The sequence below is a fragment of the Erithacus rubecula genome (assembly GCF_903797595.1).
Source record: "Erithacus rubecula genome assembly, chromosome: 4".
In the NCBI taxonomy this organism is placed as follows: Eukaryota; Metazoa; Chordata; class Aves; order Passeriformes; family Muscicapidae; genus Erithacus; species Erithacus rubecula.
The window spans coordinates 48,488,327-48,511,742 of NC_136686.1; the positions used below are offsets into that span (position 1 = coordinate 48,488,327).

Genomic DNA, 23,416 nt, shown 5'->3' on the forward strand with positions numbered 1-23,416 from the left:
AATATTACCATATTTTGACAGATATGGACCCTTAGTCCTATGAGGCCCAATCAGTTTAACTGCTTTAATAGTAAGTGCCTGTTTGTATTTTTAGGCAATAATGTGACTTGGAAATCTGATAAGCCCTCTTACTTCACGTGAACTTTAAAAAAGTGGATTCAGGAGCAAAATTCAGTTCTAGATACATGTATGAACTTGAAATGAAACCCACAGTCCACAGGTATAATTAACCTGACAACATTTATTTTTAAAATGGTTATTAAAAGAGAGACTAATACTAAATTATTCCCATGCTCCTTCTCACCCTTGTTTACCCTTATTTTCCTACTAATGAAGCAAAAGAAGTTATTCTGTAGGGAGAATTGAATTTTTTTTTCGAAAACTCTTAAAGTAATTTTGTCATTAAATGCATATTTAGGGTACAATTGTTATACTACCCCAGTTGTTAAATTACATGTGAGTTTTTTAGAAGCCTTTATTGTTCCAAATGCTTTTGTGACATGGCACAAAATCGGGGTTTTAATATATATTAGGACTTGGTCTTTTTCTTAAAGTCTTTAAACACTGATGTTAATAACTACTTGGTAATTAATTAGAAAACACACATTATAATTATTTTGTCAATAGTTTGAAAAAAAAAATACCCAAATCAGATCAGTTCTGTATTTGAGAGCTTACTATATTTTATTCAACCCACGTACCTATTGGGATTTCCTGAAGCATTTCTTCCTTGATGCATTGGAAGCTGAATTACATTTCACAGAATCACTAGGTTGGAAGAGACTTCAAGATCGAGTGCAACCCATTTATCAGAAATACAATTGTAAATAAAAATATTATTCTTAGATACATAATAAGAATCTGGAGACAGCTGAGATTTCTCTCTACCTCTAAAAAATGCTGCTTTACATAAAATACAGCACTCTCTCAAATTCCTTCCACTACAAAGAACTTGGTTTCATTTCTGATTCAAATAAAACCAAAGCAAAAGTGTCTCTCTGAATTATTTATCCAAATGTGTCTCCTTATAGTTCCCCCCTGTCTGCTGCAACCCATCATTCCTTCTGTTCCCCAGAACATTTTCTGCATGGCTGGGGATGAGGTCTGGCTGCCAGGAAGGAGCAGGACCTGGGAAGGTTCCTGATGTACATGCACACCCCCTGAGTTCAGGGTGACAGAGCAAGGCTGCTCTGGGCTTTTATTTTTAGCACAAGTTTTGTGTGGCACAGGAGGAGGTTGGCAGGAGCTAGACTGCAAAGCCTGGTGTCATTCTCCTCTCTGTCAGAATTATATATATACACCAGGCATCCTTTGTCAGATGGTGGGAATCAATAGCTGCTGACTCATAGCAGTTGTTGCATCTCTCCCATGATCTTCTTTTTCCTAATATCAAGTGAAACTACAATTTCAATTAAAACAAACAATATTTCAAATTTCTTTTTCTTTACAACTTTAGTCGAGGAAAACAGTATTTTTACTGGTTTATCTAAGTTGTTTCTTTCACCCTTCCACTCTATTTTAAATGTGTTTGGCTCTATTTTTTTGACTATAGCAGAGATTTTGCCCACAAACATGTATAACCCAAATACATGTAAACAGTGGGTGCATATTTTACTCTTACATACTGATATGTTATTAATATTTAATTGGGAAGTTATTCTTCACATAGTATTTTTAAATAGAGAGAACAAAGAGATTAATGGGAAAAATTCTCAGAAATTATGCCTCTGTTTACTTCATACTCTGAGTTCAGATAAGAAAAAAGGAAATGTTTAAGTGAAGTGAAATGAGATCAGGAAGAAGAAGGAAAGGAGAGGAAAGGAGAGGAAAGGAAAAGAAAGGGAAGGGAAGGGAAGGGAAGGGAAGGGAAGGGAAGGGAAGGGAAGGGAAGGGAAGGGAAGGGAAGGGAAGGGAAGGGAAGGGAAGGGAAGGGAAGGGAAGGGAAGGAAGGGAAGGGACGGAGGAAGGAAGGGAAGGGAAGGGAAGGGAAGGGAAGGGAAGGGAAGGGAAGGGAAGGGAAGGGAAGGGAAGGGAAGGGAAGGGAAGGGAAGGAAGGGAAGGAAGGGAAGGGAAGGGAAGGGAAGGGAAGGGAAGGGAAGGGAAGGGAAGGGAAGGGAAGGGAAGGGAAGGGAAGGGAAGGGAAGGGAAGGGAAGGGAAGGGAAGGGAAGGGAAGGGAAGGGAGGGAAGGGAAGGGAAGGGAAGGAAGGGAAGGGAAGGGAAGGGAAGGGAAGGGAAGGGAAGGAAGGAAGGAAAGGAAAGGAAAGGGAAAGGAAAGGAAAGGAAAGGAAAGGAAAGGAAAGGAAAGGAAAGGAAAGGAAAGGAAAGGAAAGGAAAGGAAAGGAAAGGAAAGGAAAGGAAAGGAAAGGAAAGGAAAGGAAAGGAAAGGAAAGGAAAGGAAAGGAAAGGAAAGGAAAGGGTATATAACTGTAGATTTGTCAAGGTTGAGCTGAACAGAACTGAGGGTCCAAGGGGATGCTAACCCTTGCAAAAAGGGTAAGTGTGTATTAAGGAGGAGGTGGGCAGTACCTGCAATAGCAGCCACCCTCCAAAGAAAAATTAATCTAGAAACACATGGAGAAAGAGGCATTTCAAACAGGTGTCAGATTGGCCTCTACTTCCAAGCCTACAGGCTGAGCTAATTTGGCTTAAAAAAGAGATGGATGTAAGGCCAAACATGAAAAGCTAATTTTACCCTTTGTTCTATAATCTATTTTAGGCAAATAGATGTCCCTTTGTTTTGACTGAGATCTGGCAGGTGCTCGGAGGAGCAGTGCTGGCTGGCTGATGCTGCTGGCACTGCTCTGGATGGGACCCTGAGCTCTGCTGGGCTGTGGTCAGGCTGAGGGGATCCTACCTCAGCACTGCTGCAGGGCTGCACTGCTGGCATGCCTGGGACAGCTGCTAAATGCACCCTACAGCAGAAATAGGGGTGATGTTGGCTAGCAGTTAGTAATCAAAAGTTATTTCAGCATTTCCCATTGTGGGAGTGATGTTCAAGCCCTCTCTGACAATTCAGATATGAGCAGAACCCTGTCTCTTTGTCTGTGCAATTCCATGTCCTTCCTCACAGCAAATATCAGCCACACACTTGAGAGTGGCTCAGGTTTCAGATACCATCTCAGAAACCAACTCATTGGTGGAAACAACCTGCTGAGTGAAAGCCAAGAAAAAAAGGGAGTCATGCTGCAAGCTGAAGAACCAGTGCAGGAGAGATCTTCTGTACATGCCTCAGCCTTGGGAAACCTTAGTTTGGAGCTCAGTCAAGGTTGAGACACAGGCCCTAGGAAACTTGCCTTTATGATTTCCAAGGCTCAGGGAGCTACTTGTTTCCTATTTAATCCAAATAGCTTTGCAGATTCAGAGACAAATGTGGCAACAACAATAACAAAAATGTCTGTAGTTGTTCCAATAGTTCTTTGTACTTGTTTCCTGTATTTGTTTCTAATTTAATACTTAAATGGCAACAGTCATGCTAGACAAGATGAGGAAACCCAGGGTTTCCTTCTTTTACACTTCACAGTTCCCACATGGGGATATGGACATTTTTGACCTCTTAGTCTGCATTGTTAGGACACACATGCCCTTGACCATCTAGCTAGTCCCTAGCTCTGTAGGTAGGGACTCTTTCTATCCATCCCTGTTGTCTGATGAGTGTTGGACTGGTCATGGAGATGGCATGTTGGAGCTGTTTTCATGCTGAACTGCTTTAAAAGCCTCTTTATGGAGCTGTGATATCACTGGTCCATTCTGCCCTTCTTTGGTCACTCACACCATCCCATGGCAAGCTGACACTGGGATCAGGGAGCAGTGGTCCCTGGGGTCAGCTTCCATGTGTCATGTTCAAGGAATAGCAAAGACTGAGCACTTCATATTTAGTTTTAGGGAGGATTATGAACAAATGAAAGAATCATTAAATCAGTTTGGAAAAGATCATCCCTGAGGAACACCACTAGAGAATAGCTGCCAACTGGATTTGAGTCCATTCACCACCAATTTTTGGGCTCAGCTACCCTGCCAGTTTTTAAAATAACTCTTCCTGAACTATTTTGTCTGCTTGGTTTTGCCAGCATGCCTGCTTCTGCCTGTGCTGTGGTGACCTAGATGTCCCTTCTGCTAATGCCTGTCACTGCTGAGTCCAGAGTGTGTAACTCCCAAAACACAACTGAATTCCTCTCACACACCAGTCTGGTTCATCCCATATCAGGTCATAAATGCAGGCGATACAAAATTTTTACAGAAAGAGCCCAGATGCTTACATACAATAAATCTACATTTTAAATGAATTTATTTCCTTATTTTACAGTTACATGATGAATATTTAGGTAAAATTCTTCTCTCCTCTTCAAACGCCCTTAGTTTCTCATTAGTTAAAAGCCCACTCATTAGGAGGAGCACATTCCTGGGACAAACACATCAGCTGTTGTAAATTGTTTCAGCAAAGTTTTCAGCTATTCATTGATTTATAGAGGTAAGTGTCATGTTATTTACTCAGTTAACAGTCAGTAAAGACAGTTTTCACTTCTGCTTGTAGTCTACCAGTTAGGAAAGATTTCTCTGTTGTTTTCTGTATCATGTCAATTTTGGACTGTATTTTATTTCTTGGTTTGTATTTTTTATCTGTCAAATAGCTATTTGGTCCTTAACACTCCAATGTGTAACAGCAACTTTAGCTTAGAAAACTGATAATGAATGTGAATAAAACTCACATTTCAAAAAAAAGACTAATGTTTTGATTTAAGGATATTTTCGAATTTGATTTATTAGTTGAGTGCTTAAATGCACTGGGCTGTGCATGCAGCACTGCTCACCCAGAAGGCAGCTAATTGTATGCTGTTTGGGTATTTAATCCCATATGAATAATACAAAATACTTATTTTATTAGAAGAAAAGCATTCAGGGGAATTGTTTCAAAATGTCAGTCACACCTATGAACAATGCATTTTAAAATAATCTCAAGGAGAACTCAAAAGAAGATGCAGTTCATTCTTTGAAAATGAGTTCTATTCATTAATGATTTGTGTCAATGTATTGTCCTGTGTTTTTGTAGAGCTAGAGGTATTTTAAATTCATTTATTTGAAACAATGTAGACAACAAACTAAGCTGTGTATTCACATGCTAATAAAGTGTAAGTTAATTTAATCTCAAATGCTTTACGCATATGTCTTCAGTTTCTGTTGCCAAAGTGTAATATTCCCTTTTGTAGTATCCAAGAAATAGTATTTATTTACTGCAAGCAGAGATTTACAGTGGAAATACACAAATGTTTTAAGAGTTTGCCAACATATTAGGATTTTTTAGCTGACTAAAGGATACGTTTTTCCTCTCACAAGATTATAAATGCTTAATAACTCCATGAATTCAACTGGAGTATTTCCAGATTTATACCCCTCAATTAATTTCAATTGAATTTTCTTGAATTACACTATCTGAAAGCATAATTTATCTTTGTGTGAGCTAAAGTTAATTTAGCTTAGGGCATTTTCTCAAGAATAAGCCAAGGCCTGATTGTAGGCATTCTCTCTGTTATCAATTTGACTTAATTTTCTCTCTTATAAGTGCCTCTAATAACAATAAACCTTTCAGAAAATGGATGTGTGAATTTAGCAGATGGTGTGAAAGAAGCTAAACTATTTTAAATGCTTTGCAACAATGTAAACTCATGTATTATTTATTGTACAGTATTACCCATTCATACATTCTTATAAGCTATTAAAATTCCATGCCAGAAGGTAGGATGTATTCGATTAGTGCCAATTAATGTTCATGGTCTTCAGTTAAGAATATTTAGTAATAAAATTAGAAGGAAAATCTATAAAAAAGTGAGAACTTCTTTACAGAATGCTGGTGGTTGGCATTTTAATTTTCACCCATTGAAGGTCAGAGCCAGAAGAGTGTTCTGAACAATGCTGAGGACATTAGTCTTAATTATTCAGGGAATTAAGGCTTTAGCAGCTCTGATAATCAATATGACTCCTCCAGAAGGTATGACCCACCAATTTATTTTTCCCCTTTATTCTTTGCATATGGAGAAGAAATAAATATCAAATTGCATATAAGTTCATACTTTTGGCATAAATTTTGCAACTTTGAATATTGAAATATTTTTTCCTAGAATACCTTTGTCTTCAGTTTATAAAGCAATAGAAATAGATGGACTGGAATTGAAAATAACAATGCATCAGGCCTTTGCATAAAAATATTAGATCAATGATTTGTGTATTAGATGCAAGCAAAATCATGTATTTGATATATAAAATGGTGTAAACTCCAGATGTTACGTGCTTTCTTCCACCCATAAAATACTTCTTTTGCTCAGTCCTTCAGTAATTGGAAAATTGTTTGTGGCACATACATATTAAATCTACATCTACTGCACAGACAGATTTAAACCATATTACTTTATCTTCCCCTGGTATTCCAAGTGTCATCAATAATCTGCAGTGATTTAAAATGACAGCACAGTCTTTTAACAGGGAATCATGACCTGTATCTTTATTTTCCCTGTCAGTGTGCTGAGTTGCCCTCAATCTTGCTGGTACTAATGAAAGGCATAAGAAACAATGTGCATGAACATGTGACAGTCTGGCCTCTAATAACTAGAGACAAAGGCATTACAGGTACACCAGGATACACCAGGACATGGGAAATACTAAAATGGTTATTTTTAATAGTTTCAGGCTCCATGGGAGCAATACCTTGTCAATACCAGGTTTTTTTTCCTCTTTCATTTCCATGCTTCCTTGCAGTCTTTTCTCTCAGTTTAAGGCATGACACAAGTTGCACTTACAGAAGGAATAAAACTAAACACGAAATGCCTAAGTAAAATTCTGCCCTAAAAAATTATTTACTGTAAATCTGTGATACTCACCAAAGAATATCCTCTGGCATTTTCCATTTGCTTTTACATGAGTAATCCACAGTTCACAAAAACGACAGCAATGATAGCATATGCCTGCATCCCCATCTCCTTGGTCTTTGGATTTCTTTTCATACGTTTTGCACTAAAATAAAGAGATGCTTACTCCATGCTTTGCAACATGGTATTTATGCTCACCTATTGGAAGTGAACTGTAATATGTCAATCATGTGTTCATTTCTGAACTTTGACCTTTAAGGAAGAAAACAAACATAGAATAATCAAATCACAGAATTATAGAATGGTCTGGGTTGGAAAACATCTTAAAAATCCAGTTCTGACCCCCCCCGTCATGAGCAGGGATGCCACCCACTAGATCAGGGTGCTCAAAGCCACATCCAGCCTGGCCCCGAACATTTCCAGGGATGGAGCACCTACAGCTTCTCTGGGCGACCTGTGCCAGAGCCTCACCACCCTCATAGTGAAGAGTTTGTTCCCTGCATCTAATCTAGACTTCCTGGCTTTCAGTTTGAAGCCATTCCCCCTTGTAAAAAGCTCTCCTCCATCTCTCCTGGTACCCCATCAGGTAGCAGGAGGCTGTTCTCAGGTCTCCCCAGAGCTTTCTGCCCTCCAGGCAGAGCAACCCCAACTCCCTCAGCTTGTCTTTATGGGAGAGGAGTTCTGGGCAGCTGAGCATCCTGACACCCCCTTCTGGATACACTGGAGCCAGTCCATGCCCTTCTTGTACTGGGGTGCTGGAGCTGGATGCAGCACTCCAGTGGGGTCTCGTGGGCAGGGAGGCAGAATCAGCTCCCCTCCACTGCTGGTCACTGCTCTCGTGGTGCAGCCCTGGGTGTGGCTGGCTTGCTGGGCTGCAAACACAGTGCTGGGTCATGTTGAGCTGCTCATCAACCAACACCCCCAAGTCCTCCTCCTCAGGGTGTTACTGCCCTTCTGTTCACTTCTTAGCTTGGGATCTAATCTGAGAAATATAACTAGAGAAATACAAAAATATATGAGTCAAGAGACTGAAAGCTGGTAGTTGTGAGGATACAGTAGATGCTTAATCTCTCTCTAATGCAGTTTTACATTTTGGACCACATAAAGTTTCAGGATAGAATACTTCTGTTAAGATGGTATTCTCCATCCATTTTTCCAGCTTACTAATACAAGCAATTATTCAATAAAAACAGGAAAAGCAAGACTTTGTGCATAATTTTCAAACAGAAAAATAACAGCAGAGTGAGACTAAGACAGAGGCAGGCTGGACAGGTTTGGTCATTTCTGTGTTTCTTAAGAACACAGAGAAGTGCACAAGTGTGTAAATAAACACATTGTGAATACGTATGATATGCATATGAATTATACCTCATAGGAAATAGTGTATCCATTCACAAGATTTTTAAAATTATTTGCAAGCAATTTTGAATTGTGATTGTGTGGCAAAACCCCCCCCTTAAATACAGTTGAAATGTCTGTATTTCTTAGCTGTAATAATTACATCTGCACCAAATGAGGTCAGCCTACTTTAAAAACAGGACCTTTTTTTGTCATCAGATTTTATTTATTTTCCTAGAAAAATAATTTCCTATGGATATGAGAAATACCAGTTAAAATGAATATGCCATGAAACAAAGTGCAAAGTATGCTCAGCAGTTGCAAGACAGGAGTCAATAGCACAAATGAGAGACTGGAAAAAAAACCTGGGAAAATGTTGTAAATCTGGTTTGGTTCAGATAACATGACCCTTTTGTTGGAAAAATCACCTTTCCTCTGTGTGTTAACTGTACCCTTGTCTATTCTGGACCTTAAATTATGTTAATCAAATACTGCTTATAAGGGAATCATAAGTGGCTGTTACCATAGGAGCTACAGATTTATTTTTTTTTAAGTTTGTTTCTGAATTTTGGAGTAATTATTGAGTTCAATGACAGATGTGCAGTATAATGCACACTTCACAGATTAAACCAATCACATTATAGCTAATTGCATGGACTGTACTTCAAGTCAGCACATAGAGGAGTGTAAAAAGAAAGGATGAATTCTCTGGCTGCTATGAAGTTGTGTTGTCTGGTTATATGGCTAACATAAAAATCAAAATAAGCAGCAGCTGAAATGTCATGTGTTGCAGTACAAAAAATGCTGGGATAATCAATAAAAACCATTAGAGAAGAAGAGCTGTCCCTCTAGAGAACATCATTGATCTGTACTGGAACAGATGGTGTGCAAATAGGTTTCTTTAGCATGACAGTCTGTATTATAAATTTTAGGTGGTATATTTTTTAATAAAAGAGTGCAATTAAGATGTCTACTTCAGTTGTTTTCAGCTGTTTGGAAATCAAAATAGAGTCAAATTCTGTCTAAATAAACACAGTTGAGTACAGGTTGGACTAAGTTAACAGCAGCTGCCTGGGAGAAGTAAATCTTTGCAATTTTTACACAAATTATGGAAGGAATATGCAGAAATGAACTGATCTTTTCTACTCAATAAATGGCAAAATTCAAACTTATTAAAGGATATACTGAAGTTCAGCCATAACCTGCATAATTCTAAAGTGCATAACAGAAACTGAGGCAAATAGAAAACAACATGCTATTTTGTGCATTGAAAACATGATCCAGAATTTCCTGAATGCAGTAAAAAAAACCTCATCAACTTTGTGAGATTTGTGATCAGACCCCATTTCATTCACTTATGAAGAACTCATTTTTGTTTTTAGAATATAGAGCAGAAACTCTGAGAGCATATTCTGCTCTGAAAACACTGTAGTGCCACAGAAAGCTATCTGCACGTTTGGGAAGTTAAACTGACCATGATAATGTGTCACTGAATATGAAAAAAGAAAAAAAAAAAAGGGAGAATTTGAATGAAAGTTGATAATGAGCTTCAGGGAGGAATCCTTAGTGTGCTCATTAAAAACAGGGATTAAAGCAGTCCAATTAGTGCCCATGCAGGAGAGTAAAAAGGACGAAGTCCAAAGAAAGAGCAATGGAAATTGTAATAAAAGATGTTTTGTTCTTGTTTGGAGGTTCCTTCGTGCATTTGTAAAACAACAGATAATTTATTTTCTCATCATTCAGAGCTATAGGCTTGCCTGCCTCTTTGAAAACTTGTTTCCTTTGCTTTCAGAGGACTTTTTAAAGAAAGAGTATCTGTAATTAAATTCCCATCTGCAAATAGCATCAGAATTAATTGCAGATTAATGCAACAATATTGGAACTTTTTCAAATGATGTTTTTTCTTCTAATTATCCCCCCTTTAAGGAACTGTGATAATGAATGATAATGTCTCCTGTGTGGAATTAAAAGTAGCACGAAAAGTGAGATGCTTTGCACTGAAATGCAGTGCTTTAATTGCAGTGATTTAGACATCTAAAAGGTAGGCACTTTATCTATGCATTTACTATCTTATTTAGATTAATAGAGATAGCTGGGTAGCTAATTCCATGTAGCTTTAAATAAGGAATTTACAGCAGCTTTTGGAGGTATCAAGTATTTGCTGTAGGATCCTGAATGACTGCCCTTGGCCAGATCCTAACTTCTAAAGAGCTTGAGCAGGATTAGACAGATTCCTGCCCTTTTTTTTGTGGGATTCATCTTGCAGATGCAGGAATCTGCATGCATAGAGTTGAGCAACATGTCCAGCCTTCTTCACAATTTCAAAGATTTGGCCAGTCCAAATCCTGAGAATTATTCAACATTTCCTGAGATAAGCACTTTTATTTTGTCACTTGTGGTGTTTGGTCCTGAGTTACCAGCTCTGGGAGTGAGCCAGGTGACCTCAAGAGGTGCCTTCCAACTTCAACTATTCTGTTATTTAAAGTCTGTCAGGGACTTTACAATCTTGTCAGGTAACAAGAATTGCCCAGGAATAAAAAATGCATAATTTAAAATTACCCTGCAATATTATCTCCTGACCTAACTCTGTTATGATTTATTATCTGCAATGTTCTAATGTCTAAGGCTCTCAAATACATACAAGAACTGTACTGTATTAGTCATTAATATCTAACAAAATGATCTAAGTATATGTACATAATAACACAAGGCTGAACAATCCAGGTTTTTTCAACCCAGAGGATGGAAGAATGGCATGGAAGAACAAATGTCAGAGGAAGAAATCCTGGATTATATAATTTATTAGAACAAACATATTTGCAAACAGAGGAAAGCTGTTATATCCTAGAAGAGGAATTAATTCAGTGATTAACTGATGTTAACTGAGGAAATACTAGGATCAAGTAAAGTTAGACTTTACAGGCAAGGAAAGAAATTACTAAAATGGATGTAAAAGTAGGGAAATATCAATTTCAGGGCATTTAAAATTCACATGTCTGGTGCATGAATTGAACCTGCAATGCACACAGTGATTGCAGTGATTTAACATAGGCCTGAAAGGGTGAATGATAGAAAAAAAATAACTGAGATTATGAACTATATCACACTATATATATTCATAGAGAAACCTTTTTAATGATCTCTGTATCATAAAAAGATTAGCAAAGAAACCTGAATAATGAACACAGGACAGAGCTGAGTTGTGCTTCTTGGTGACAAGATGAGTAGAGACAGATTTTGGAGCAGAGGCAGATTCTGGAGCTGCCACTTGTGGACAGTGGGTGATCAGCTGCCCCATGGGGTGCAAAGTAAAGGTATGTCCAGGGTCCCAGTAGTCTTGCAGCTCAGGCAGCTCCCAGAATATTGCAGCCCCAAGCTAGTGTGACTATCAGGGAAAGCATCAGATCCTGAAAGGAAAATTTAAGATTAATTTCTACAAACTAGGCCCCTTTTCAAAGATACAGCATGTCCTTTCAGCTGGTTCAGATCTGCTTAACACGATTTATCTTCTTTAGCATACACATATTTAATTTGTCTTCAGAATAAGTAGCTTAGACCACTCAGTCATTAGTAGTATTTGTCTTCTAGCCTCCAGATTGATTATCACTCTTGCATCTATTCATTTAGAAAATGAAAGTGAAATTCAGGGATAGATAACAATATTTTCATATCCTGAAAATTGCAGAGTTTCTGAGCTGTGTTCATTAATCTGTGTGAGGTAGAAGTGTCTGCCTTTTGTTTAAATTGCCTTTCCTATTGTGACCATTTGAATATACAGATATTAAAAGCTGTCACCTCGCTGTGATGATCTTCTAGGCAAGTCAGACTGACCATAGCTGAGCTTGTTTGGAAGCTAAAATTTCAAATGAGTGAGCATTCCTTTTTTATACAACCATTTTAGGTTATTACTTTATTATCTAGTTTTGTAGACATGAGAGAGCAAACAGATGTTAAGGAAAGGTTTGAACCAACTGTGTGAGGAGTCTGAGTGAAAAGGAAGTGAGGTTTCCAGACAGTGTAGTCTATCAAAAAGCTTTTCAAAGCATTCGAAATTAGTGTTGACTTTGACAGGATCAGTTTTGCACTTTTCTCTCTTTGTGCTGAGTTTAGTGCTATCAAAAGCAAATCAAACCCAAAGGCATTCCCCTATCACTGCCTCCATGCTGCCCTCTAACATCCTATGCTGGTTTTGTTTTCAAGGCGCGTGGCAGCTTTTCCCAGCAGCAGCCTGGCCATGGATGCTGGGGTCAAGCAGCTGGCAGTGCTGGCCCTGCTGGCCCTGGCTGATGCCCCCCTGCCGAAGCCAGCCCGCGCCCCCCTGGCTCTGCACAAGCCCTTCATGGTGCTCTGGAACGCGCCCACCCAGCAGTGCCGCCTGCGCTACAAGGTGGACCTGGACCTCGGCGTGTTCGACATCGCAGCCAACACCAACGAGACCCTCAGTGGATCCAGTGTCACCATCTTCTACCACACTCACTTGGGCTACTACCCCTACTACTCAGACAGTGGAGATCCCGTCAATGGAGGGCTGCCCCAGAACGAAAGTCTTATCAAACATCTGAGCAAAGCAAAGGCTGACATTGACTACTGCATACCTGTGAAGAAATTTCAGGGGCTTGCAGTCATTGACTGGGAAAACTGGAGGCCTCAGTGGGATAGGAACTGGGGCAATAAAAGCATTTATAGAAATAAATCTCTCGAGATTGTTAGGAGACGGCATCCTCGGTGGTCAGAGGACAAAATTAGGAAAGTGGCTAAAGAGGAATTTGAAAATGCTGGCAGGAGTTTTATGAATAACACCATCCTTCTGGCTGAGCACATGAGACCAAACGGTTTGTGGGGTTATTACCTTTACCCAGACTGCTACAACTACGATTACAAAGACCACCCCCAAACCTACACAGGGAAGTGCCCACCCATTGAGTCTTTCCGCAATGACCTCCTGCTTTGGCTCTGGAAGGAGAGCACTGCTCTCTACCCTTCCATATACCTGGATTATGTACTCAAGTCGAGTCCAAACGCGCTGAAATTTGTCCACTTTCGGGTTAAAGAGGCAATACGTGTTGCCTCAATTGCTAGAAGGGACTATGTTTTGCCTGTGTTTGTTTACTCCAGACCATTTTATGCCTATACTTTTCATGTTTTAACAGAGGTAAGCAGACAGACTTCTTTCAAAATTTAGAAGTTAGAAAAAATGCATTCTAAAAGCTTTTCCTGTATAAAGCACCTACTCATTTGTTTTCATATTTAAGGCAGCCCCCTGAGATGAAATTCTGTAGTCATAGTACAAAACTCTATGCCTTTCAAGAGTTAATATTGCAATGGTTTGGTCTACCTCTGTGAGATAAAGTATATTTTAAATGAAGGTAGTTTAGAAAGAAAGTACAAAGAAATATATTCCTTAAGGAAGTAATTCATTCTGATATTTTTGTTCTTCAGGGCAGCTTGTGAAATGAGCTTGACAGATTTTGTGAAGTTTAAAATTAATTAGTGTAATGGAAAGATAAACTTTCATGAGAAAGGAGCCTCAGGGCATTTTTGTTTCTTTATGCAAATGTAAATTCATCCAGTATAAAAATAAACTAGGCGAGTAAAGTCATCTGTCCTGGAGTTTCTAACTCCTGCATGATGAGCAGTGGCCATCTATCTTACTTTTCAGAAGTTCAACATCTTCATGTCTAACATTTAGTGCTAAACTGTGGAGTCCTTTTATCAAAGATACTCAGTTTTTGAGTCATGCAATGTTCCACCAACCAGTGATCAAGTGCAATAAATATGTAGTGGCCACAACACTGATGTTAAATTATATATGTGCAAATCTCAGACTTTCTGGATATGCAATGATGATTGTTGCTCTGACTTTATAATACAGATTCACAGATACTTATTAATTTCTCTAATAGTTGCCTTACATGTCAAAAGTTTTTCTTTGGTTTCTATCAATTCCCTGAGAAATGAGTAAAACTGGGACAAGGAACTCATGGAAATAACCCCTTGATAACAAAGGGCATCTGGGGGTGCTCCTTTCCTTTATTTTATGGAGAGCTGCATGGGAGATTCCTTCTAATGCTGCCAAAGGCAAGTTCTTGACTCATACCAGAACAGAAAATGGGAGAGAAGTGGCAGGGACAGGGCAAAGTTCAGTCCAGTGAATCACAGGTTGTGGGGGACTTCATCTTGGAGCTGGAGCTGAGGAGTGCAGCAGGTCCCTGAGAGCCTGAGAAATGTTTCAGGCTGACCCCAGGAAGCAAATTGTACATAGAAGTAATTAGGAATTTGGTCTGGTTCATTTTCAGCAGCCAGGAATTCTCTGGAGGTGTTTTCACTGTGGAAGTCACAGATGCTAGCTGACTCAGAAATCATGGACAGATAGACCAGCCTAGTCCTGAAGGCAAGGAGTCACTGGGTTCACTACAGGCAGGATATCACCCAGAACACCTTCACTGAAGAACTCAGGCTAGAAAATACATAAAAGTTCTTCAAATGCATTTTTATAAAATTAATTAGTCCCTTGATCAATATAAAAATACCATGAATGTTACTGGAAACTATGAAAACTAGCATGGTGTCACCAGTTATGTGTGAGTTCAAAATCTGTGGTGGAGCATAGTTATTGTTTTATCTTCAGCTATTTTCTGAACAGTACAGTAGTAATCTGGAGTGATGCTCCTCTCAGATTACATTCTTTATCTCACCAGCCTGTTTTCTGTTTGCATGTAGCCATTTACTTTTGGATGCTTTAAAGATTGCTTTACTACTCTGTAGCCAGGAAAGATCTTTGCATAGCCATAGAAACATCTTTGGATTATGCTCCACTACATATTTTCTAATAAGGACAGCATTGGCAGGGTACTCAACATGGGACAGGGATTAATGTGTCCAGACTACACACATCATCTGTGAGAACAGCTTGGGGTCTGACAGGAACTTGCAAGGTTCTAAAAACCTTCTACATATAAATCATCCAGAAAATAATGTTATTGTATTCTTCCATAGACCTGGAGCCACTGGGATAATTTAAATGCAGTTTTGTATGTTCAGGTTTTAGAGTAGATTGGAGCTTCTCATTTGACCCATGCTATGGCCCTAACTGATGCTCACAAAGTTACAAACAAGACATTAAACCTCTGAGCTCCAGAAGCAATGTGCATGAAGGTGACAAGGAAAGGTGCTAGGGCAATGACATCCATGCTAAATGGCCTCAGAAAAATCAAGACAGTAGGCAGAAGGGATAGCCTGACCTCTGGCAGGGACTGGGCCAGGACAACCACAGCCTTGCTCCATTGAGCTGTGCAAGAGCTGTTCCTTCCACTCCAACAGAAATACTGCTGACATTCAAGATTTGTGTGCAAGCCCTTCTGCACAAAGGGTTTATGTGAAATTATGGAGTCAGAAAAAAGTGGTTGTGAGTCAGAGTCACTGAGGGAGAGACACAGGTCTATCAGAAAGGGAAAAGGCCCAGGTCCCAGACAGGTGCTGTAGATGTGTGTGCTGTACCTTTCACCCTGACTGCAGCTGGAAATCAGGTGAGTGGTGCATAAGGTGTCTGAAAAATTAGTCCTGCTTTTCATCTTGGAAACAATTTATAAATTCTGAATTGGGATCCAAATCATTATGAAAGCTTTTTGTATTTGCTAGAAATGTGTATAAGCAGTTTGCCAACTGTAGGGTATTCAGAAACTTTCTGCTTAGACAATTCAGGACTAAATGTGTGGGAGAGGGCAGTCACATAGTAGCATCTGTGCTTCCTGACTAGATGTCTGAAATCATTAATAAAGCAGGATGACTACTGACAAATGATTAATAATGGATAGCAATCCTGTTGTTCCCCTGTAGAGGGTCTTCTCTGATGACCAGATGTGCATGTGTATAGAGACCAACCCCTGCAATCATGCCAGGCTCTTGTTTGTAACTAAGGCACTTCAAGATTACAGATATACTTGTTTTTCTTTCCTCAACATGTAACTAGAACTGACTGTCTCATTTCACCTCGAGCTCCAAAACTGATGGTTTAGTTCACCTCCTATTATTTTAAGGTCCATTGCTATGACTTGGGTGATCTAAATACAAAGCAATATTGACAGCTGCTAGGGCCTCCTCCTCCCTGCCAAATCAGGTATCCATTCAGGTGCTGTAAGAGTCCTTTAAGAATCCCTAGGAAAATAAACCTTCCAATAAAATACCAAATTTTTGCATTAGCCCAAGATAAGTGCTGAATTTCTCAGGGCTGTCAAGTTGGTTATTCTAGATTGCAGGAAAGTGGAAGAGTAGGTGCCTCAGGGAGCTAGGTGTGAAATTATCAGTGCCATTGGACTTCACACATCTAGAGGCCTGGATGAACTTTAAGGATTCATTTTGTCAGTTTTATATCCATGTGAATTAGACATGAAGTGCTGTAATATTTTCGTGGATCTGATAAAACTGAAATGAAAAGAAAGAATGAAAGAAAAATGAAAGAAAGATGCACAATATGGGGTTATAAAAACTAAATTTACTGACTTCTGGTCAAGCACTCTAATTCCCAGAGGATACTACTTACAAAAATTTTATTTCAGAGTTTTCTCAGGTTTTAGTTCATCCAGCAATGCTATATATTTCTTGATTATTTATTCTGGGGGTCTGATAAGTTTTAATTCATTTCTTAATGAGATCTGAAATGTGTTAGTGCAAAATCACAACCTTCATGTGAGTAATATAGAATCCCAGTCCATTTTTTGCATGTGGGTAAATTTCATAAAATGTGTTGCAGATGGTGAAGGCCTGGAAACTCTCATTACAAACACATCAGATAGTATTTCACATTATTTTAATATTTGATATTTTGATCTTTAATTAACATACTCCTTTTTTAAAAAAATGATTAATTAATTAATTCCCATAGGAAATATCCCTCCTCCATAACTGCCTTGAAAATAACACCTGCAGTCCACACCACTATCCTTTAAAAAGTACTACTGGTCTGTATACTTTAAAGAGTAATGACAGTCTCTAAAAGACTTTGGGTGATCAGCAGCAACATAAACTTCAGACAAGACCAGTTATATTTTTAATCACTCTAAACTCTGCACTAAGAGCCAGTAGGCAAGCTCTACTCTTCCAGACTTTTGCAGGTTCTCCTGCACTTTTTTGTCCAACCTTTAGTCAAGGGACAAAGCCCCAGCTCACTCTGAATTCTCTGTAATTTTCTTAATCTCTGCAGTGGATTCTCCCTTTCCCATGACATTTATTTGTGCTTTTTTGTATCTGTTAGGCCACAAATGTTTCAGAAATGGAAATTTCATAACTATGCATTGATAAATCATCAATATTCCACTTACACAAAGGAATATATTATTTAGTAATAATTAATAATAGCATGATCCTTACACTGTATAATTTTGTTTTTCTAAATTTGCTACCACCATACTGAGATAATTTGGCTTGTATTTTTGATTGTTCTCTAGCTAAAGAGTTGCAAAGACTGTATGAAAGTATCTTTCAAAAGGTATTTTCTCTTCGTCATATTGAGAAATATTCTAATATCTGTCATTACAAATACTGACTAGGAATTACTTTTCAATCAATTATTGTAGACAGAAATGGTTTTAGATGTAATTGATTATGTACTTTCAACTATGAATATTTGTTTTTCTCATGTGTGGATTTGGCATTCTTTTTCAGAGGGATTTGGTCAACACCATTGGGGAAAGTGCAGCTTTGGGAGCAGCTGGAGTTGTTCTCTGGGGCAGTATGCAATATGCCAGCTCAAAGGTTGGTCACATCAGTTTATCAGTTCTGAGGAATCACCTCAGTGCCTCTTGTCTGACACCACACCCTGCTCAGCACCTTCCTACCTCTATCAGTGTCATCAGCCAACAACTGGGGATGATGGCTCACTGCTTCTTCCAGGTCCCATTAATTTTGTTAGGCTGAGAATCTCATTGCTCCAGAGCAATGCTTTGGCAGGTCATTTGTAGCTCAGTGGAATCATGAGTCCAGGTGAGGAGAAAGGCATGTTTCAAAAAGGTGCCATACAAATATAAGCACAGCTTGTTTTACAGTGGCTGTGGCAGTTGTCCAGATCAACTGGGAAGGAATGGAGTCTGGAGGTGAAGTATTTTCTTCAGTTGCTAATGTTGACATGTTACATGGAAAAGAGTGTCACAAGACAAGCCCTAGTTTCCTCTCCCAGGTTCTTCAGACTTTCATAAATAAATCTTCTTGAGGAGATGGGAGGCAGCTGTGGAGTTTCCCTGGAGGCAAGGCAGGATAGCCCTCATTCCTAAACCTGGGCTTTGGTGCCCACTCTGCTCTTCATGCAGTCTGCTCTCCTACTGCTGAAGTCTCTGGCAAAGTACCAGTGCCTGGGTCAGAGGACCCAGGAAATCTGAACTGGCACTTTGTAGTTGCAATTGCAGCAACTTCTGTGCAGTAACTTCTGTGCCTAACATAACTATGAAAATTATGTGGCTCCTGGTAAACTGAAGGTGTTGGAGTGATCAGGGCCAGAATGTTGACTTAATTTACGCTTTAAAACCCATGCATGTCCCATGCAGTTCTCCTAGTCAGCAGTTACCAGAAATATTACTTAAGGAACCAGTTAGTCTCAGATATGAGCTATATGAATTCTCTCTCTGCTTCCTGGGACTCCTCCCTTGTCTCACACTAAATGCACTCAAATAGAAACTATAGTAAAGATCAACACTTTTCTAATCTCACATGGAAATAAACTCCTTTAAACCAAATAGATCCTCCAGTATGTAAGTCAAACAAGATTTATCTCAGTGGAATACGTTAGGCAAGAACATTTTGGTACTAGCATCTTTTCAGACATGATAAACTTGGACACAATGCTAGAAACTGAGAAATGTGTCATGGTGTTTTATTATTCACAGGAGAGCTGCTTAACGGTGAAGCAGTACATTGATGGACCTTTGGGACACTATGTCATTAATGTGACCTCAGCAGCCAAACTCTGCAGCAAAGTCCTGTGCAAGAAGAATGGAAGGTGTATCCGCAAACACAGCGACTCTTCTGCTTACCTGCATTTGTCACCCACGGATTTTAAGATCCACCACCTTCACTCAGAGAGGGGCCCCAGGTTCCAGGTGACTGGTAAACCCAGCCTGGAGACTATTGAAGCCATGAAGCAGAGATTTATTTGTCAGTGTTACCAGGGCTGGACAGGAATATTTTGTGAATTGCCTGACCAAAGGCTATGGGAACACTGGGTTCATGTAGTGTTAAGTAAATCAAGAAAACAAAGCCTTTTTATCTTCCTCTTAGGAGCCATGCAGATTCTTCTGCTTTCTTCTACACATTAGGGTTTTCTAAGGCAGTGCAAGGAAATAAAAAATGGTGTTTCTAAGAGTTGTGTTTCTTTAAAAAAAATTATTATAAAGAGAAAATGCATTTTTGATTAAATAATTATATCCCCTTTTAGTAATTTCCCAGGAACTTTTTTAGACAATAAAAATTATTAAAGCATTTTTTTACCGGCTTCTTTATTTCTACCATGTGTTTCACTTGTGTTTGGCAGAAGAAGATTCTGTTGTTGAAGCGGAAGTTTTACCTGAGGAGAAAAGTTGAATGAACTTGTGCAAAGTTAAAAAGAACACAGAACCTCTTTGTTTTGGGGCTGGGTGATTTAACATGGTGATGAGGAGAGTCTTGTGGACCAGGGTTGGTGCAGGGACTCTGCAGCTCCTGCTGAAATAAAGTGGCACATTGTGTGAGCAGCTGCACTGTGCCCAGAGCCACACCCACTGATCCTATTGCTTCTTCATAGCAATGTGAAGAGTATAGAGTCATACATCAGCACACTTTAAAAATTTATATTTCAGTATTCCGAGGCCTAATTTGATCCATGTTACTTCTAGAGGTATTGGTGCTTCCAGTGCTAGTGCTCTTCCATCAGTTTCAGAGTCACTGTCTGACTGAAATCTCTGCAATCACTTTTCAGTGAGGGGAATGTGGGCTGGGAGAGCAGTGCTGGCAGCTGGCACCCTGCAGTGCTTCTGCCTGGGCAGGAAACAGGGAAGAGCTTCTTGCTCACCCCAACCCCTTGGGAAGGAAGCATCCCTGCTGCCTTTGGAGCTGCTGCAGGCCTTTGCTTTCTGCTGGCTGGCCAGTGAGTGGGAAATGAGAACAGGCTGACAGATCCTACTGTCAGTGTGTGCTTCCCTCAGCAGGTCAGGAGAAAATGAAGAACTCTATTCATTGAAATATTTTGGCTTGCAGCCTTTGGCTTCAGATGGGCACCTCTCTGAAGGTGGTATAGCTTAATGAACTACTGATTACTGGTTAATTTAGTGTCCATAACACGCTGTTCTGTCAGGCTGTGCCATGTCCATTTGCAGTTATTCATTGATTCACATTCATGTGTGAACAAATGTATTCCATCAAAGACCTATCTGTCTTCCACATAGCCTTTCAACGCAACAAACAATGGATGCCCTCATTGAATTGAAGACAAGCTCAAGAAATTCCCTACATCACTCTGACTTACTAAAACAATTTTATTTGAGGTTTTTATATGATGTGTTGGACTGAGTGTTGTTCCAGATCATGAACTCAGATGTTAATAAGAAACCCACATGTGGGTCTTAGACATTTTTTTGTCCTTACTAGTATCTGTATTTATCATCTGTGGCCTGACTAGATTGCTCACATTACACAGTACCCTATTCCTGTAGCAGTTTGATTAAGATCAGCAAGGCTATATGAAGAAAATACTCAACTTTGTAAGGATGTCTGAATCTGGTACTTATCCAGGTCCCCTTCTTGAGACTGTCCTAAATTACTTTAAACACTAACATGTCTCTATGAATTATAATCCGCAGTATTCTCTGTAATCTCCTTATCTCTGAACATTTCTTCATGGTAACCCCACATAACAAAAACTATCTTTGCTTTGCCCAGACCAGCTGGTTTGAAAGATGATGTTCAGATTCACTTGAACCAAAGATCCAGCTCATTACAGACCTGCAGTTCATGTTAATGCCACCATTAAACCTTCAGGCACTGAAATTGAACACACTTCAGTTAAGTAGAAACTCAGTGACCTGGGGCCTACAGTGAGTCATTGTAATGTCATGTGCTGAGAAGCTCCATGAGAGCTTTGCCAGTGACCTTTTGCTTTGTAATGTATAAAAGCAATGGATGACAGCAAAAGTAAAGGTAAAAAACTTCCTTATTTTGGTGGGGGAAAGGAAGGATTGAAATTGAAATTTAGAAAAACTGACAGCTATTAAGAGCTAAGCCTTTAAATTGAAGTTATTGTGTTTACCTTATAAAAAATTTATATCTATAGATATATTTTGCTTTAGCTTCTTTATTCAGTTCAGATTTTGTCAAACTTCAAGGAACTTACACCTACTGTAGTATCTTGAGACCATAGAAGCTATTAGCCCAGTTTTGCTAAATACCTGTCACTAGTGTAGGTCTGTATGTAGACTGGATGCTCCTGATTTGCATAATGCTGTCTATAGAGCTGAAATGAAAATGTTGTAATGCTTATGCACTGTGCCAGTGAAATGTGTTTATAAAATGTTCTGTGTCACTTCATAATATGCTTTCATTATTTCTGTATGCTTATAAGAATAAATGATGTTGAGACTTAAATAGACGATTTATTTGGGTAACATAAATTCAAATAAATTCAATTGAACTGATATAAGGTCTTCATCAGCTAAAGTTCTGGTAATATGTAGGAAAATTATGCAAACTAAGCAAATGCTGTGGGTGAAATATCCATGTTCATGATTCAGTCTGTGGTGTACATCCTGTATGAGGAAATGCTGGTAGAGACCTGTACAAGTACATAAGGCTCTCTCAGTTTATGTCAAATCTGAATTTGTCCAGAGGTTCTTCCTTAGCCTAGGTTACAATTTCACACAGAGGAGTGTGTGAGAGTCTGTGGTAGTACATCTATTTGGACACAAAGGCTTTTGAATTTGGGTCATGTATTTCTGTGAAGAGCTGTGAGCCCAGTTCTGCATCTGCATCACTAGGTTGTCTTAGGTAGAAGAGCAAAATCAGAATTTAGTCTAGGCTTCTTAATTATTATTAGAGGAAACAAATATCTAAGTGAATGTAATTTTACAATTTCTTTTCTATTTCACCAATTTAGAGCACTTTCTTTTGTGAAGAAAACAAGATTTACCATATAACAATGTCCCTGGAAGATGCAGAGGTGCTGCATTAGTGCCCTTTACCACAAAGAATCCAGGGGGGATCATGCCAGGTTGGCTGGAAACTTGATGGGCAGGACCACAGAGCATGCACCACATGAGAAACATGAAATACAGTCAAAACATTGGTAAAAAGCAATTTTTTTCCTTCAGCTACCCTTAAATTAATACTACTCTTAAAATTAAACTACAAATTAATTGGTTCACTTAATACAGGTTGTACATTTCACTCTTTGGAGAGACACAATCCAGATCTGAATTTTATCTGAACCACTTCTGCTTTAAGATGATCATGGACACAGATCCCAGTTATTCCCAAATGCTGAGCTGTAGACTCCTCTGATTAACTGAGGATAAGCAACACATTGGCAGGCTTTCAGCTTTTATCAAGTCTTCTGATTTAGCACTCAAAAATTCTGAAATTTGAAGAAATATTATGCTTATTTTCTATTTCTCTCTCACCACAGCCGGGTGTTGTACTTAGTAAAATTTATTAATAAAATTTATTTATAAAATATAGAAACCCTGGGGCTCAATTTTGTTCCACTTCAGTCTGACTGGTAAATGTGTGGGATTGTGGTTCCAACTTGACCAGCTTTAGGTGCCACTGGCATCTTATTTCCACTCCCAACCTTTCCTCTCATTCCCATCCATCCATCCATCCATCCATCCATCCATCCATCCATCCATCCATCCATCCATCCATCCATCCATCATGGTGTGCTGTTCCCCGCTTGTGCTGGCACAGCTGCTCAGGGGCCCTTGACCTGATGTAGATTGGGAAATCCTCCAGGTCAAATATTCCCTTGTTAAAATACAGGTGCCTTCCCACAATGTGCTTTTTTTTTCCTGAAAGTCACATTAATTCCTCTATCTGACTCACATTGTTCTGCCCACAAGGTCGAGCCAGGGCTAAGGAAGTGGACAAAACCCACAAGGAAGTGGTGACAAAGCCATAAGCTGAGTATTGTCACCCAAGACAATGGCTTGTGAGTAAGCAGCCTTGGTATGCAGTTGGCAGCATCAGTCCTGGCTCACCCAGCCCTGCC

The 23,416-nt window shown here is 39.3% G+C and overlaps 1 protein-coding gene across 1 annotated transcript; it reads left to right on the forward strand.

Annotated features, from left to right (window-relative positions):
* Positions 1 to 12,430: 12,430 nt before the first annotated feature.
* LOC306801404 (hyaluronidase-1-like) lies at positions 12,431 to 19,499 on the forward strand (the record flags this gene model as incomplete). Its single annotated transcript, XM_079304472.1, has 3 exons — positions 12,431 to 13,348; positions 17,857 to 17,946; positions 19,071 to 19,499. The coding sequence occupies 3 exons, from the start codon at positions 12,431 to 12,433 to the stop codon at positions 19,497 to 19,499; spliced, it is 1,437 nt and encodes a 478-aa protein (XP_079160598.1).
* Between the last annotated feature and the right edge of the window lie 3,917 nt (positions 19,500 to 23,416).